At 42.4% G+C, this 18,855-nt stretch overlaps 1 protein-coding gene across 1 annotated transcript in view; it reads left to right on the top strand.

Annotated features, from left to right (window-relative positions):
- Positions 1-18,855, top strand: part of magi2b (membrane associated guanylate kinase, WW and PDZ domain containing 2b) — a 485,372-nt gene that overhangs the window by 341,960 nt on the left and 124,557 nt on the right. Inside the window, exon 10 of the mRNA XM_060928197.1 lies at positions 12,074-12,582. Within this exon, the coding sequence (XP_060784180.1) occupies positions 12,074-12,582 (509 nt within the window). The remainder of the gene's footprint in view (positions 1-12,073; positions 12,583-18,855) is intronic.

The raw sequence follows: 18,855 nt of genomic DNA, 5'->3' as shown, positions 1-18,855 counted from the left end.
AGGTCACAACCGGACGTACGATTTTTTGGCCGTGCGATTTTTGGCGTTTCCCAAATCGCTGCGTTTTTTTTGTTCGTGGAGAAAGACGCGCGTTGGCCGTAAGTTTGTCTTGCAACCTGAAAAAAAACGTAAGCACCCGTAGAGTTTGTTTGACATGACAAAGAACCTCTGCGGCCGGTCTGCGGCCAGTCTACGGCTCGAAAATCAGCACGTCACACGCACGCCCTCCGTGCGTTTCTTGCGTTTTTTGCACGTAGACCGGCCGTAGGAGCACGTACGGCCGGTTGTGACCGAGGCTATATTTATATCTACATTAAATTTTGTACTAAGTGCAAGAGTGTCACACCTGCATGCCTTGGCACGTGCATCAGATAGACTCTCAGGCGCTCCGGACAGCGCATGCACCAAGCGGACTCTCAAGCACGCCATAAACGACTCGCACGTGCACAGGATTAAGGCGCAATCAGCACACCTATATAAAAACTGTGAAAACACACTTACTTTGCGAAGTATTGAGTTGCGTTGCTGACACATTACCAAGCCTTATTTCCTTGTTTGGTTTCCTGATTTCCTGTTTCTCGTCTTCGATTCTGCCGAGTCTATGACAGCCTGTTTGTGTCTCGTTCAACCTGTTTCACCGTTTTACGATTTTGCCTGCCGTTCTGGATTGTTTGTCTACACTTGTATTAATAAACACACCTTCTGCACTTACATCCGTCTCCCACAGAGATCATCATGTTCAGGAACAAACTAATGTTAATGGTGCTGAAACAGCCACTGTCAAATGGTGCAGTTGGAGTCTTGGACTCATCAGTGGACTCGACTCAATTTTTTTTTAATGACTCGAACTTGACCACTGGGGACTTGAGACTGGACTTGGACTCGAGGTTTAGTGACTCGACTACAACACTGAGTATCTGTATCGGAAAATTCGATATCATGCCATTTGTACTAAATATAGAATGTGAAACAAAATCAACATCAGGTTGTCTGAATTCTCAGATCTGAAGATGATTAATTCATTTTCTATAACAGCAGCCCTGACACTAGTTCTGGCTAGAATTCAAGTAATAGTTTATTATTGTACTCGCTAATATGTTTTCCTTCTATAGTAACAGCTCATTAACAGGGATTTGTTTATGGCAGATGCACCAATCTAAGAGTAATCATAAATGGATTAAAAACATGTTATTTAACAAAGAAAAATATGTTTCCTTGCTGATATGATTAAGGTTTCTTTAAGCACGCATTTATCTAACATTTTAAATGAGGCCTGTCAATCGATTACAAATGTTTAAAGGCCGAGAGAAATGTACCCCCTTACTCCTTGGATGATGATAATGCAAGTCCCGACAACGAAACCTTATAATAGAAACCCATGTCGTAAATGTCGGGAACATTCTGAATTTGTCGAGTTTAAATTTCCCGCCAAGGGAATCCCGGTACCAACATCGGCGTTATTAAGCTGGCTTTCGCGTGACGTCAGGAGCGTGAGTGGTTTTACCTGCGGTTTTTCTACTTACGTCCACACAGTGTAACTTCTGTCCGACTCTCGGTTAGATTTTCATTTTGACGGAAACTTGCGACAGAACACGATGTAGATAGAGAGACAAATCGTACACCTACAATCTACGACTGTTATAGAGAAGAAGGGGGAGAGAAAAAAGGGAAAGCGATGCATCATTGCTGGGTGCAGCAAGACAAATGCCATGGAGGGAGTGGCCCTGTTCCTTTTCCTGAAAGATAAAGGTAATCACTAATTAGTCAAGACTTTGCTACAGTGAACTACAAAGCATTTTGTTTCCAACGTACTGTAATACTACTAACTTGAGGAATGCATCTTCAACTTCCAGTCATCCAAACTCCTTAAGGCGCAGAGGTGAGCTCGCGCCAGGGCAGATAACGTCCCGAGGCGCAGTCCTACCGGGCCGTGCCTGTGCTGGTTTGCGAGGGCTAGGGGGCACGGAGGTGCATGCAAAATCTCGCCTCACTGTTAGCTTCCCTGCCCGAGTTATGAATTTTTAAAGTCCACCCAGAGCTGTGGCTCGTATTAAAGTGCACAGTGCGGTGGTGAGCTCGTGCCAGGGTGAATAACGTCCTGAGGTGTGGTCCTACCGGGCCATGCCCGTGCTGGTTCTTGGAGAGGGAGATGCCTGCAAAATTTGGCTTCGCTGTGACCTCCAGTGGCCGAGTTATGAATGTTTAAAGGGCCAGCTGAAGCCGTGGATCAAATCGAAACTTTAGGTTCATCGCTGTTACTGACCCCGCTCTCATCGGACAATTCTGGCTCGACTCGGTACGGTTCGATACCTCCCTCTTCTTCCCTATCGCCAGCCACTTCTTCTTCCTCTGTCAGGACATTGTCATCAACTTGAACTGATGAGGAACTAAATTCCTGCTTGCTTTGCTCGCTCATGATGTTGTTCGTGGCCGACACACACCTGTGACATCACGCAGCTCTTGTCTGCTACTTCTAAAAGGGCTAAATTTACTTGGCTTTTATCTGCGAATATGTCCGCTACCGTGCGGTTTAGAGAATAGTTGCCTTTGTCCAGGGACTCAGTAAACCTCGCCAAATTTTTCTGTTTTAGCACAAAAAAAAAAATGCATTTCTCTAGGCCTTTACTGTTATGGGAGGTGAGATGTGGTGAGTAGGATCCAAGAGCAGAACACAAACAGTAATCAAATAAATAGAGAGAGTTTTAATCCAGGGAAAAGGGCGTGGCACAAGGGTAAACAAACAGGACAAAAACAAATGGTAAAAATAATCCAGATAACGAGACAGAAAACTAGACAAAAACACGAAACAGGCAAGGACAAAAAACACTAGGACAAGAAACCAAAAACAAGAAAAAAAACCCTAGTGCGAAAAAACCATGAACTAGAATAAACCCTTAGTGCAAAAACCATGAACTAGAAACACGAGCTTGAGCAAACAACCATAAAACATAACACAGAGGCACAGAAACAGCTAGAAGCAAAGCGAGACGTTCTGGCGAAGTTCCTGTCTGAGAACGGCGTTTTTATAACAGCAGAGAAAACCAGGAAGTGAATGCAGACATGAAGGAATTCCCGTTCCGGATTCAGAATCTCCGGAGTGGATGTCCGGAGCGGAGCATGACATTTAATTGCGATTAATCACATTCTTGTCCATAGTTAACTTGCGATTAATCACACTTTTTTTTATCTGTTCTAAATGTTCCTTAAAGGGATATTTTTCATGTTTTTGGGGAGGAGGAGTGGACAAATCTGCTTGCTTGATTCAAATGAATGTGGCCAGGTCAGGAAGGATAAACCTGGACACAGCAAAAATTATTTTTGTGGGTATTTTACTCCCGGGGCGGCACGGTGGTGTAGTGGTTAGCGCTGTCACCTCACAGCAAGAAGGTCCGGGTTTGAGCCCTGTGGCTGGCGAAGGCCTTTCTGTGTGGAGTTTGCATGTTCTCCCCGTGTCCGCGTGGGTTTCCTCCGAGTGCTCCGGTTTCCCCCACAGTCCAAAGACATGCAGGTTAGGTTAACTGGTGACTCTAAATTGACCGTAGGTGTGAATGTGAGTGTGAATGGTTGTCTGTGTCTATGTGTCAGCCCTGTGATGACCTGGCGACTTGTCCAGGGTGTACCCCGCCTTTCGCCCGTAGTCAGCTGGGATAGGCTCCAGCTTGCCTGCAACCCTGTAGAACAGGATAAAGCGGCTACAGATAATGAGATGAGATGAGATGAGACTTGGACTTGAGCACTGATGACTCGGACTCGTGCATTAACTGCATTCAGACTCGTAAATTGGAGACGAGGACTCGAATTTTTCTCTTTATTTTTCGTAACACACCATGATAATTTGGTATAAGTTAAGCCTAGGTCACAACCGGACGTACGATTTTTTGGCCGTGCGATTTTTGGCGTTTCCCAAATCGCTGCAGTTTTTTTGTTCGTGGAGAAAGAAGCGCGTTGGCCGTAAGTTTGTCTTGCAACCTGAAAAAAGCGTAAGCGCCCGTAGAGTTTGTTTGACATGACAAAGAACCTCTGCGGCCAGTCTACGGCTCGAAAATCAGCACGTCACACGCACGCCCTCCGTGCGTTTCTTGCGTTTTTTGCACGTAGACCGGCCGTAGGAGCACGTACGGCCGGTTGTGACCGAGGCTATATTTATATCTACATTAAATTTTGTACTAAGTGCAAGAGTGTCACACCTGCGTGCCTTGGCACGTGCATCAGATAGACTCTCAGGCGCTCCGGACAGCGCGTGCACCAAGCGGACTCTCAAGCACGCCATAAACGACTCGCACGTGCACAGGATTAAGGCGCAATCAGCGCACCTATATAAAAACTGTGAAAACACACTTACTTTGCGAAGTATTGAGTTGCGTTGCTGACACATTACCGAGCCTTATTTCCTTGTTTGGTTTCCTGATTTCCTGTTTCTCGTCTTCGATTCTGCCGAGTCTATGACAGCCTGTTTGTGTCTCGTTCAACCTGTTTCACCGTTTTACCATTTTGCCTGCCGTTCTGGATTGTTTGTCTACACTTGTATTAATAAACACACCTTCTGCACTTACATCCGTCTCCCACAGAGATCATCATGTTCAGGAACAAACTAATGTTAATGGTGCTGAAACAGCCACTGTCAAATGGTGCAGTTGGAGTCTTGGACTCACCAGTGGACTCGACTCAATTTTTTTTTAATGACTCGAACTTGACCACTGGGGACTTGAGACTGGACTTGGACTCGAGGTTTAGTGACTCGTCTACAACACTGAGTATCTGTATCGGAAAATTCGATATCATGCCATTTGTACTAAATATAGAATGTGAAACAAAACCAACATCAGGTTGTCTGAATTCTCAGATCTGAAGATGATTAATTCATTTTCTATAACAGCAGCCCTGACACTAGTTCTGGCTAGAATTCAAGTAATAGTTTATTATTGTACTCGCTAATATGTTTTCCTTCTATAGTAACAGCTCATTAACAGGGATTTGTTTATGGCAGATGCACCAATCTAAGAGTAATCATAAATGGATTAAAAACATGTTATTTAACAAAGAAAAATATGTTTCCTTGCTGATATGATTAAGGTTTCTTTAAGCACGCATTTATCTAACATTTTAAATGAGGCCTGTCAATCGATTACAAATGTTTAAAGGCCGAGAGAAATGTACCCCCTTACTCCTTGGATGATGATAATGCAAGTCCCGACAACGAAACCTTATAATAGAAACCCATGTCGTAAATGTCGGAAACATTCTGAATTTGTCGAGTTTAAATTTCCCGCCAAGGGAATCCCGGTACCAACATCGGCGTTATTAAGCTGGCTTTCGCGTGACGTCAGGAGCGTGAGTGGTTTTACCTGCGGTTTTTCTACTTACGTCCACACAGTGTAACTTCTGTCCGACTCTCGGTTAGATTTTCATTTTGACGGAAACTTGCGACAGAACACGATGTAGATAGAGAGACAAATCGTACACCTACAATCTACGACTGTTATAGAGAAGAAGGGGGAGAGAAAAAAGGGAAAGCGATGCATCATTGCTGGGTGCAGCAAGACAAATGCCATGGAGGGAGTGGCCCTGTTCCTTTTCCTGAAAGATAAAGGTAATCACTAATTAGTCAAGACTTTGCTACAGTGAACTGCAAAGCATTTTGTTTCCAACGTACTGTAATACTACTAACTTGAGGAATGCATCTTCAACTTCCAGTCATCCAAACTCCTTAAGGCGCAGAGGTGAGCTCGCGCCAGGGCAGATAACGTCCCGAGGCGCAGTCCTACCGGGCCGTGCCTGTGCTGGTTTGCGAGGGCTAGGGGGCACGGAGGTGCATGCAAAATCTGGCCTCGCTGTTAGCTTCCCTGCCCGAGTTATGAATTTTTAAAGTCCACCCAGAGCTGTGGCTTGTATTAAAGTGCACGGTGCGGTGGTGAGCTCGTGCCAGGGCGAATAACGTCCTGAGGTGTGGTCCTACCAGGCCATGCCCGTGCTGGTTCTTGGAGAGGGAGATGCCTGCAAAATTTGGCTTCGCTGTGACCTCCAGTGGCCGAGTTATGAATGTTTAAAGGGCCAGCTGAAGCCGTGGATCAAATTGAAACTTTAGGTTCATCGCTGTTACTGACCCCGCTCTCATCGGACAATTCTGGCTCGACTCGGTACGGTTCGATACCTCCCTCTTCTTCCCTATCGCCAGCCACTTCTTCTTCCTCTGTCAGGACATTGTCATCAACTTGAACTGATGAGGAACTAAATTCCTGCTTGCTTTGCTCGCTCATGATGTTGTTCGTGGCCGACACACACCTGTGACATCACGCAGCTCTTGTCTGCTACTTCTAAAAGGGCTAAATTTACTTGGCTTTTATCCGCGAATATGTCCACTACCGTGCGGTTTAGAGAATAGTTGCCTTTGTCCAGGGACTCAGTAAACCTCGCCAAATTTTTCTGTTTTAGCACAAAAAAAAAAAAAAAATGCATTTCTCTAGGCCTTTACTGTTATGGGAGGTGAGATATGGTGAGTAGGATCCAAGAGCAGAACACAAACAGTAATCAAATAAATAGAGAGAGTTTTAATCCAGGGAAAAGGGCGTGGCACAAGGGTAAACAAACGGGACAAAAACAAATGGTAAAAATAATCCAGATAACAAGAGACAGAAAACTAGACAAAAACACGAAACAGGCAAGGACAAAAAACGCTAGGACAAGAAACCAAAAACAAGAAAAAAACCCTAGTGCGAAAAAACCATGAACTAGAATAAACCCTTAGTGCAAAAACCATGAACTAGAAACACGAGCTTGAGCAAACAACCATAAAACATAACACAGAGGCACAGAAACAGCTAGAAGCAAAGCGAGACGTTCTGGCAAAGTTCCTGTCTGAGAACGGCGTTTTTATAACAGCAGAGAAAACCAGGAAGTGAATGCAGGCATGAAGGAATTCCCGTTCCGGATTCAGAATCTCCGGAGTGGATGTCCGGAGCGGAGCATGACATTTAATTGCGATTAATCACATTCTTGTCCATAGTTAACTTGCGATTAATCACACTTTTTTATCGGTTCTAAATGTTCCTTAAAGGGATATTTTTCATGTTTTTGGGGAGGAGGAGTGGACAAATCTGCTTGCTTGATTCAAATGAATGTGGCCAGGTCAGGAAGGATAAACCTGGACACAGCAAAAATTATTTTTGTGGGTATTTTACTCCCGGGGCGGCACGGTGGTATAGTGGTTAGCGCTGTCACCTCACAGCAAGAAGGTCCGGGTTCGAGCCCCGTGGCCGGCGAGGGCCTTTCTGTGCGGAGTTTGCATGTTCTCCCCGTGTCCACGTGGGTTTCCTCCGGGTGCTCCGGTTTCCCCCACAGTCCAAAGACATGCAGGTTAGGTTAACTGGTGACTCTAAATTGAGCGTAGGTGTGAATGTGAGTGTGAATGGTTGTCTGTGTCTATGTGTCAGCCCTGTGATGACCTGGCGACTTGTCCAGGGTGTACCCCGCCTCTCACCCGTAGTCAGCTGGGATAGGCTCCGGCTCGCCTGCGACCCTGTAGAACAGGATAAAGCGGCTAGAGATAATGAGATGAGATTTTACTCCCCCCGCTCGATTCAAAAAATAAAGCAGCGTTAACTTTCTAATTTTGAGGGTTTCACACAATTCAGTGTGAACAAAACAATACAGTATTTTCCTCGAGGTCTGGACTTAACTTCCAGCCTCAAACTATGCAATAAAATAAACAAACTCAGTGATGTGGGCTCTGGACAACAGTCGTGGCTATCTTTCAATAAAGAAAATAAAAATACAAAACCCAAATAAATACATTTGTTAAGCTGCACAGCTCATAAAGATGTTTTCCAGTAAAATGCAAAAACTCACTGGTAAATATACAGAACATTCATGAGCAAAAGCTGCATTTATAAACACTTTTACACCACTCACACATTTCTCTCACACACACACACACACACACACACACACACACACACACACACCTGGATCTTAAAGGAACAGTCCACCGTACTTCCATAATGAAATATGCTCTTATCTGAATTGAGACGAGCTGCTCCGTACCTGTCCGAGCTTTGCGCGACCTCCCAGTCAGTCAGACGCGCTGTCACTCCTGTTAGCAATGTAGCTAGGCTCAGTATGGCCAATGGTATTTTTTGGGGCTGTAGTTAGATGCGACCAAACTCTTCCACGTTTTTCCTGTTTACATAGGTTTATATGACCAGTGACATGAAACAAGTTCAGTTACACAAATTGAAACGTGGCGATTTTCTATGCTATGGAAAGTCGGCACTATAATGAGAGGCGTACTAACACCTTCTGCGCGCTTCGACAGCGCATTGATACGGACCTCAGATATCAATGCGTTGTCGAAGCGCACAGAAGGTGTTAGTACGCCTGTCATTATAGTGCGCACTTTCCATAGCATAGAAAATCGCTACGTTTCAATTTGTGTAACTGAACTTGTTTCATATCACTGGTCATATAAACCTATGTAAACAGGAAAAACGCGGAAGAGTTTGGTCGCATCTAACTACAGCCCCAAAAAATACCATTGGCCATACTGAGCCTAGCTACATTGCTAACAGGAGTGACAGCGCGTCTGACTGCGTCTGACTGACTGGGAGGTCGCGCAAAGCTCGGAGAGGTACGGAGCAGCTCGTCTCAATTCAGATAAGAGCATATTTCATTATGGAAGTACGGTGGACTGTTCCTTTAACACGTCTTCTTCTCTCCCCTCTGTACCATCAAAAGCATATAAAAATACAAACATTTTATGTAAACAGAATACAATACAATACGGTCAGAATACAACAATACAAGTTGATTCTGTACATAAGCGCACTTTATCACGACTTACACCGACCAGCTACTCGCTACATCGCTCGCTCGCACTACATTACTTCCTGATTTCCCAAACTACGGAGGAGGGGCACAGAACATGCGCATGTTAATCGTACGTCAAAAAAATTTGTGGCGGTTCAAGGAATTTGCATTAACGCATTATAATCGCATTAACTTCCACAGCTCTATTTTAAACATTTCCAGTTTCTTTGTAACATGACAAGCTGCATTATTTTGTCTTGTTAACTTAAAGAGAGAGGAAAGAAAGCGATGGCAGTGAGGGATTGACCATTTATAGCTGCTAGAATATACAGTAGAGTAAGTGATAACATGAAGGGACTTGTCTCACAGACATCCAACAACAGTAACCGCAACTGTAAAAGTAGGCATACCAAGTGAAAATTCAAATTCAGTCCAAATTGCTTGAAACTGCTCTCACTGAATTCAGAAATGAATGCAGAAAAACATACTTTTACAGAATTAAAATGTGTTTATCCATTCTTGAAATATTACAAATCAAAGATTGAAAAAAAGGCTTAATTTTTAGAAAATTGCCGTAATATTCTGTATGAGGATCACATGGTCCAAAATGGGCCTCATTAACCAATGAGATCGAATGTCATCTCATCTCATCTCATTATCTGTAGCTGCTTTATCCTTCTACAGGGTCGCAGGCAAGCTGGAGTCTATCCCAGCTGACTATGGGCGAAAGGCGGGGTACACCCTGGACAAGTCGCCAGGTCATCACAGGGCTGACACATAGACACAGACAACCATTCACACTCACATTCACACCTACGGTCAATTTAGAGTCACCAGTTAACCTAACCTGCATGTCTTTGGACTGTGGGGGAAACCGGAGCACCCGGAGGAAACCCACGCGGACACGGGGAGAACATGCAAACTCCACACAGAAAGGCCCTCGCCGGCCCCGGTGCTCGAACCCGGACCTTCTTGCTGTGAGGCGACAGCGCTAACCACTACACCACTGTGCCGCCCCTGAGATCGAATGTTTTTTTTTCTTAATAACTTTTCTATAGGGGTGTTCACACGGCAACTTTTACTCCGGTGTAGCACCAGGGCTGCCCCGGTAGAGCGTTCACACGGTACAAAGTTATACCGGTGTAGCCCCTGAAAGCTGCTTAAACCAGTGCAAATCTAACCCTGTTCGGGAGGTGGTTTAAGAAATTTACTCCGGAGTAAATGCTAGTTTGCGGGGCAGCACCGATATAAAATGGGACGTCTGAACGCTACAGGGGTAGACTCGCTACGCGTGAGGAGAGTTGATTACATACGGGCATTGCATAATTTGCATCCTGGTATTTTGCGCTTCCAAAATGGCGAATATCAACAACAACAGAACTGCGTGTCTTCCAGTGTTGCCAGATTGGACGGTTTTAAGTGCATTTTGGCGGATTTGAACATATTTTGGGCTGGAAAACGTCAGCAGTATCTGGCAACACTGGTGTCTTCATCCACGTTGTTTTCCCGGCGCTTGGTGATGCCATGACAACCGGGAAAAGGAAGTACATTTTCACGCATGCACATATTTAATTTCCGCATTATTACTATCGTATAGCACGGTCGCAAAAACTGCCGTGTGAACGCAAGTGGGGCTGCACCGGTGCTAACACACTTCTCTCTAGTAAGCAGGTTTGTGACATGTGAACACTCCACAAAATTTACACCGGTGTAAGATATATCGCAACAAAATACATCGGTGCAGCGTCGATGCAAATATGTGCCGTGTGAACACCCCTTTTTTTTCAATATATTTACATAGATGGTTGTATGCTGAATACAAATTTTGAAAAATTACTAAAAACAAAAACTGCAAATTAGTATTTAATTATGTTAATTGCGACCCTGTAGAGCAGGATAAAGCAGCTAGAGAGATGAGATAATGAGATGGGTAAAAAAGTTAAATCAGTACACTCAATAAAAAAGTAATAAAAGATTATTACTAATACCCTCTTTGTGCTCTGGAGACCTTTGTATTTCTCAAAAGTAGGGCCTACTAGTGTTTATATGAAAGAATGTAAATGATTATTTCGATTAATATTCACAGCTTTCAAGGCGAATCTCGAAAAACTGTGTGAGCCGCATCCAATAAACAATTCCAGTTAACTGAACTGAAATTGACACGTTTCTGACTTCCAGTTTTTAAAAAAAAAATCATTCCAACCACTAAGATCTCAATATTTTTCCTCAAAACAACTACAGTTATATTCTAAAATGGTTATTTATTTACATAAATCAGTTTGATTTGAAAAAATAAGTAGGTAAAGCTATGAAAACTCACTTCAGAGTCTCCCTGAAGCATAACATCAAAACTAGCAGACGGAAAATTTTGCTGAATACTTCATCAGAAACAGTAAGAGCGAGAGAACATCCCTATAAAAGCTGTCTGATTGATATTGACGAGTAATGCGGTCTGAAACCGATCAGAAGAGAGAGCCTGATCACCTTCCCGTGACTCAAAAAGCACCAGTAGTTTCCCAATGTCCCGCGAGCAGAGAGCGCACTCTGTTGTACCAACTTCAACCTGCCGTTACTCCCAAAGTACTGAACAGATCTTAACGAGATAAATTTATTCGGAAAGTAGAGATTATAAGCTTTTTAATGATGGTGTTCAGGATAGAAAATATTCAAGAGTTAAGCAGTGACAGATTTGGCAGCTCGGATGAGCGTCTGCATGCAGAATTTTCACAGCACGGCCAGCGAGCGTCTGATATGCCTAATAAAAGGTTTCTAAATTAATTTGTTACTAAATAAAAATTACAGTTGTTCCCAAATTGCTCTGTATAAGACTTTGCGACATGCTGTTATCAAAAACAATCCACTTCAGGGTGGTAATGTGTTACACCACATTGTTATGGATTATTTTTCTCCAGCAGCACACTATGTCGTATTTTGCTTCTTGTGTAAAATATGATTTAAAACAGATGTTTTGGTGCTTCAGATGTCTCACCACATGGGCCAGATGAAGCGATGTAGGGAAGGTTCATGCTGACTCATTTATGTTCAGGGCACTCTGGTGAATCTATTGAGAGAGAATATATGCTTAGATTGAAGTGATATGATGGACGTCATCATGATATAAATCCTTGAAGCTGATTTATGTGAATTCTTTCAGAGAGGTTGTAAGTGGCACCAGCTCTCCGTGAGTGGTGCAGTATGTTGAAAGTATGCCCTTTAGTCATTTGATATTCTTCATGTGATTTGACCTCAGCCCTTCCTCTTCTTCACCCAGGCGATGTCATCGTCTACATCAACGACATCTGCGTCTTGGGCACCACTCATGCAGACGTAGTCAAGCTCTTTCAGTCAGTGCCCATCGGCCAAAGTGTGACTCTTGTGCTGTGCCGAGGCTACCCGCTGCCCTACGATCCCGAGGAGCCGTCAGCCAGCTCAACAGTGCCCCCTCTGGGCCTAGTGGATCCCTCGCTCCTGCTCAATGGACGCAGCACCTACGATAACTACATGGAGTACATGTCTCTGACGGGACGCCTGCTACCTGAGCACGGAGACGCTTTGTCCCAGGCGTCCCATCCTGGAGACACACACCTGGATGGATCACAGCCGCCGTCCCTCAACACACCAGGGCCTCTGCACGATGATGCCGTCTCCATGGCTTCATCATCCGGGGCAACAGCCGGCGCTCAAGCAGCACCAGAGATTCTGAGCCTCACCATGACCAAAGGAGCTGAAGGTTTCGGGTTCACCATCGCAGACAGTCCGACAGGCCAGAGGGTCAAACAGGTGCAACATCATGTTAATGCAATCTAATAAGTTTCTTATAACATTCTATGTTTTATATTAGTACAGTGTCTTTCAACCAGTATCTTTCTTTGAACGTTCTTTCAACACCACCCCCTTGGTGTTTGTCCTGTTTTGTCACATTACAAGCTGGAATTTTAAATGGATTTTTGGGGAGTTAGCACCATTTGATTTTCACAACATGCCTACCACTTTAAAGGTGTAAATTGTTGTTTTATTGTGACACAAACAATAATTAAGATGAAAAAACAGAAATCTGGAGTGTGCATAGGTATTCACCACCCCCCAAAGTCAATACTCTGTAGAGCCACCTTTTGCTGCAATTACAGCTGCAAGTCTCTTGGGGTATGTCTTTATATGCTTAGGACATCTAGCCACTGGGATTTTTGCCCATTCCTCAAGGCAAAACTGCTCCAACTCCTTCAAGTTAGATGGGTTGCGTTGGTGTACAGCAATCTTCAAGTTATGCCACAGATTCTCAATTGGATTGAGGTCTGGGCTTTGACTAGGTCATTCCAAGACATTTAAATGTTTCCCTTTAAACCACTCCAGTGTAGCTTTAGCAGTATGTTTAGGGTCATTGTCCTGCTGGAACTTGAACCTTCGATCCAGTCTCAAACTTCTGACCGACTCAAACAGGTTTTCCTCCAGAGCTGCCCTGTGTTTAGTGCCATCCATCTTTCCTTCAGTCCTGACCAGCTTTCCTGTCCCTGCAGATGAAAAACATCCCCACAGCATGATGCTGCCACCACCATGCTTCACTCTAGGAACAGTATTCTCAGGGTGTTGGGTCTGCACCATACATGGCATTTCCCCATGGTGGCCAAAAAGTTCAATTTTAGTCTCATTTGACCAGAGAATCTTCTTCCATGTGTTTGGGGAGTCTGCCACATGCTGTTGGGCAAACTCAAAATGTGTTTTCTTAAGCAATGGCTTTTTTTCTGGCCACTCTTCTGGCTTAAAGTGGTCCTATGGACAGATACTCCCATCTCCACTGTAGATCTTTGTTGCATCTCTGATTAATGCCCTCCTTGCCCGGTCTGTGAGTTTTGGTGGGCGGCCTTCTCTTGTCAGGTTTGTAGTGGTGCCATATTCTTTCCATTTTGCTATAATGGATTTAATGGTGCTCCCTGGGATATTCAAAGTTTGGGATATTTTTTATAACCTAACCCTGATCTATACTTCTCCACAACTTTGTCTCTGACCTGTTTGGAGGTTACTTGGTTCTCATGTTGCTTGCTTAGTAGTGTAGCAGAGTCAGGGTCCTTCCAGAACAGGTTGATTTATACAGACATCATGTGACAGATCATGTGACACTTTGATCGCACACAGGTGAATCTTAATCAACTAATTATGTGACTTATGAAGTGAATTGGTTGGACCAGCTCTTATTTAGGGGTTTCATACGAAAGGGGGTGAATACCTATGCACACTCCAGATTTCTGGGTTGTTGTTTTTTTTTATCTTATTTATTGTTTGTGTCACAATAAAACAACAATTTGCACCTTTAAAGTGGTAGGCATGTTGTGTAAATCAAATGGTGCTAACCCCCCAAAAATCCATTTTAATTCCACCTTGTAATGTGACAAAACAGGACAAACACCAAGGGGGATGAATACTTTTGCAGGATACTGTACTTGTTGAATTCTCAAATCTGATTGGTCAGGAGGCGTTGACTCGTTTTCTATAGCAGCAGCTCTGACAGTAGTTCTGGTTGAAAGGCAAATCAAAGGGTTATATTAATTCTCTCAGAGGGACATCTGTGGCAGATGGTCCATATAATCTAAGCCTAATAATAAACAAATAATTTTTTTTGAACTTATTTTTTATTTGACAACTACATACATACAAACACAACAGAGATGTATATTATATACAGTTACACTTGCTTGTAATTATAGAAATTGAAAATATTTTTTTCCCTTCATGTTGAATATATCTTTAGAAATATCAGTCCGTATTCTTGCACTTGTACGTCATATTTCCCCTCGACCAAATCTCGCCTCCATTCCATTAGCCTTGATCAGCGTTCTCTTTAGTGCGAGTACCGTATTGGCCCGAATATAAGACGACCCTAAATGTAAGACGACCCCCCCTTTTCCAAGTTCATCTTTGGGGAAAAAGTTTTTTGAAGACCAAATGTTCATTCATATAAAGCGTATTTATTTCAAAATTCTGTTTAAAATTAGAGGCTTTTGTTTTTCACATTTAAATAGAGGTCATTTCAGTCTCATTTCCGTGAACACTTTTCATAGAAGTAAAAAAAGAGGCTAAACTGCAGGCTACTAGACAAGCCAAATTAAAACATTTAAATTGTATTAATTCAACAAATTTGTCAGGTTTAGATTGAAAGTTCATAAACTTCAGAATGTCAATGCATTAACTTCCCATAGCCTACGGGTATATGGAATAAATTTGCAGAACAGTGCAAATGCTTTAAACAATGCATTAAACAATACATTAAGGTTTTTTAAACCTTAAATTAAACAACTGAAACAATGGAAAGGGTAGTTTGCTAAATTACAGCTACTCAGCACAGAGATCCGCAGCCTCACTTTGCTCACTCTCACTGTCCTCACTTTCACTTTCGTTTTTGGCGGCATTTTGTCTAGTCCGCGAATTTAAGACGACCCCCCTTTTTAAGAGCTATTTTTTACAACAAAAACACCATCTTGTATTCGAGCCAATACGGTACTTTTCAAGTGAAAAAAAAACAGTACAAAGTACATGTAATGTACAAGTAAGAAGATCAACAGTACAGAGTACGTGTGCTTTACAAGTGAAGAAAAAAACCCGCACAGAATACATATAAACAAATAACTTAAGAAAGAAAAACAATATGGTGATGAAAAAGTCACTTTTTCAGTGCTTGCGCGCATACATTTGGGTATGTGGAGCCTACCAACCTACAAACTCTGAAATAAGACACCCAGTCAGTTTGTTTGGTTCAACAAGCCTATCAGATTTGGCTCCTCTTACTATGTCACAAGTGGAGCTCATTAGAATAATCCCACCCCCTCATCTGAGTATCTCCACTCATGGCTTGAGAACTGCTTTTGGAAATGAATATTCATGAGCAAATCGCTATCTGATTGGCTCACAGAAGAGGGGGTGGGGTGAGCAGTGACTATCATTTAAAGGAACAGGCCGTTCCTCAAATCAACCGTTTTGAACAGGGCTGTTTAAACAGGGTAAGAAGTGAGCTGTGTTTTTTTTTTTTTTTTTTAATCCTTGTGCTATTTTGACCAAAGCATGTCACAGACATTTCATTAAGACCTCGGGAAACTGTGTCAACCCGTGGAAAAGGGGTACCTTTAACATTTATGGGTCTCCAGTGTCAGTGCTTTGTAACCATGGGAAGTCTTCAGGTCAGACGACTTCAGTTTCTCAGGAGCATAATATGATATGATATACCCTTTATTGTCACTAGTCACATGTACCAGCGAAATTAGCCGTCAACCTGTCCGTACATATACAACATACAATTAACATAAGGTAGACAGGACAGGAAGACAGGGATAAAGATAAAAAGGAAACACAACATGAGGAGAGATAAGGGGAAAAAAAAGAACACCCCCCACTATGCTCCTGTCAGGAGTACAGTGTGGGAACATTTAAAAAAACCTTTGCATAAGCACACAACAACACAAGTACACTTTAAACACAGGACTTTAAACACAGGGGGGGGAATCAAGGGTAAGGGGGGGAGGGGAGGAGGTAATCCAGCGCAAGCAAGCAGCCGTCCGCTCCTGCAGCCATGAAGGCGCTGGTCACACACCCGCTTGTCACACTGGGGGTAAAAATGGCGACCGCGGAGAGTTAGAGAGGAATGCGAGGAATGAGAGTGTCTCCTGGCAGCGAACTTCAGGGGGAAATGTTTCCTCAGCAACGGCCTAAACCAAGGTCGGTGCTGTCTCAGGGCGCCGAATGTCAATAAGATATGAATTGTTTGGTCTTTCCAGACGCAGTCTTTGCACGTCCACACCGCTCGTCCATATCTGTCCATTCTATTCAAATTGATCTCCGAAAAACGTATTCCTTGCAAAGCTGAAAGCTGCTCCGAGATAACAACCATTTTGTGGTTAAAGTTCTGAATGTCCACAGTCTGAGTGCCAACAGCTTTGCCCACCACTCCAATCATATCGGGCAGCTTTGTGGGGCTTTGAACAGCTGTCACTGTTGTCTGATTTCCTCGATAAACCAGGGCAATGCCTAATCCAATCAGCAAAAGTCCTGTAATCATGGTTCCAAATAGGTAGATATCTTCAATGTCCTCCACAGAAAGAACCGCCAGGCACACGACCCGCCACCGCTCCCACGCGTCCATCGTGTAACCAACCACAAACGTTCCGGCAGGACAAACGGGTTCCCCCGAACCCAAACTTCTCGTCAAGAAAACGGTGTCAATTTCGTTAGGAGACCAGTTTATCAATTCCATGCTTTTTTAGTTTAGAAAGTAATGCAGGAAGAGTCTCTTCAAAAAGTACAGCAGACGAGACAAGACACAGAAGCACAAGCAGGGAAAAAAAGGAGGGAGAGGGAGAGCAGAATGCGACCGCCTTCCGTGAAAGCACGGAGAGAAAAAATAACAACATAACAAGCTGTGCTTTTTAGAGATTGGTGAAGGAACGCTGTTAATGTAAGTCATTATATGGGCCACAAAATTAATGTAACCTTAAATGGATAAAAAGTGAAACGTTTTATTTACAGATAAATTCAAATTTAGAATTGTTTTTAAATTGCTGTGGCATAAAAGGAATAAAGCAAGACATATGAGTGATTCCACGCTTATGGGTACTGAAATGGGGACATGAACTTATTCACCTAAAACCATTTCTCTTTTTACCATCAGGTCACAAAACATGTAATCTTTAATGAATGATATGTTAAAAGATAACTTTAATTTTCTGAGATGTAATAAAAACATATTTATATGCCAAAGTCAAGCCTATGAGTTCCAAAATGATGTCTGTTACATTACTTCTGTTACGATTGTCCATCTCGCGTCTGTTACAAATTAATTACAATCTAGCTATATACCATGTTAATCTTATTGAAAGAATGCGTATGTTTATTCTACTACACGTGTTTATTAATTATATTTGCTAAAACATCACCTTCCTATGTTTCAAAAAGTAATTCTACATTGTTAAAATTGAGAATCTATATGTCCACAACACTTCTGTTACGTTCTGACTTTGGCATATAAATATGTTTTTATTACATCTCAGAAAATTAAAGTTATCTTTTAACATATCATTCATTAAAGATTACATGTTTTGTGACCTGATGGTAAAAAAAAGAAATGGTTTTAGGTGAATTTTTAAAAATAAGTTCATGTCCCCATTTCAGTACCCATAAGCGTTGAATCACTCATATAAAATAAGAAATACTCTTACAGAAGTTGATTATTTTACTGTAACAGCGCACCCAGGAGTGTTTTATTCCTTATGAAATAAATATCCAGTGAAATGTCATGAAATGAAATGAAAATAACAGATGAGGTTACGCATTGGAGTGTTTCCAGCTGCCAAGTGCATTATAGTCTCATTGCTTTTCATTATGACTTGTTTGTTTGTTTGTTTGTTTGTTTGTTTGTTTGTTTGTTTGTTTATTGGTACACTGTTTATAAATGCCACTTACGATGGTATAAGCAAGATAGTGTTACCAAAGATGATTTCTGTTTTTTTTTTTTATCATTATCTTCTTTATACCATGGCTACTTCTCGACATTTATAAAACTAGCATTTTGTAAATATTTTGCTGACTCATAGCTCAATAATATGAAAATAGCATACATGCTGTTATTTTATTGAGCTAACTTTCTAGTCTCCCACCCCCACAGGCTACTCTTACATAAGTTCTGTCATTTCCACAGACTGTAGTCTACATATCATTGATTGCTGTATAATGGAAAATAAAGACGTAGCTTAATTTCATCATGCATCCAAATCTAAAGGGGGGGGGGGGATAAAAGCTGAAGAAAGCCAAGTAAGAATTTATTATGGTAAGATAATGACCTGTTTTTACCAAAACTCTAATCAGTATTGAGATGTTTTTTTGCTTGCTATAAACAGATAGCGAGTTAAAGGTTACATTTTATTGTTGAAATTTGTGAATGAGGGAGAGTTTTTGCTGTTTTTCAGAATCAGGAAAGAGTTTGTTTTTCAGCTTTAATCCTACTGCCTTCAATTTCTTTAAAGGGGTACCGAATATAATATATACAGTTGCTGATGTGACAAAGTAATGTATTCT

This window comes from Neoarius graeffei, chromosome 8 (assembly GCF_027579695.1).
Source record: "Neoarius graeffei isolate fNeoGra1 chromosome 8, fNeoGra1.pri, whole genome shotgun sequence".
NCBI classification, from domain to species: domain Eukaryota; kingdom Metazoa; phylum Chordata; class Actinopteri; order Siluriformes; family Ariidae; genus Neoarius; species Neoarius graeffei.
The sequence above is the reverse complement of the archived record's forward strand: the minus strand, read 5'-3'. Positions and strand labels throughout refer to the sequence as shown.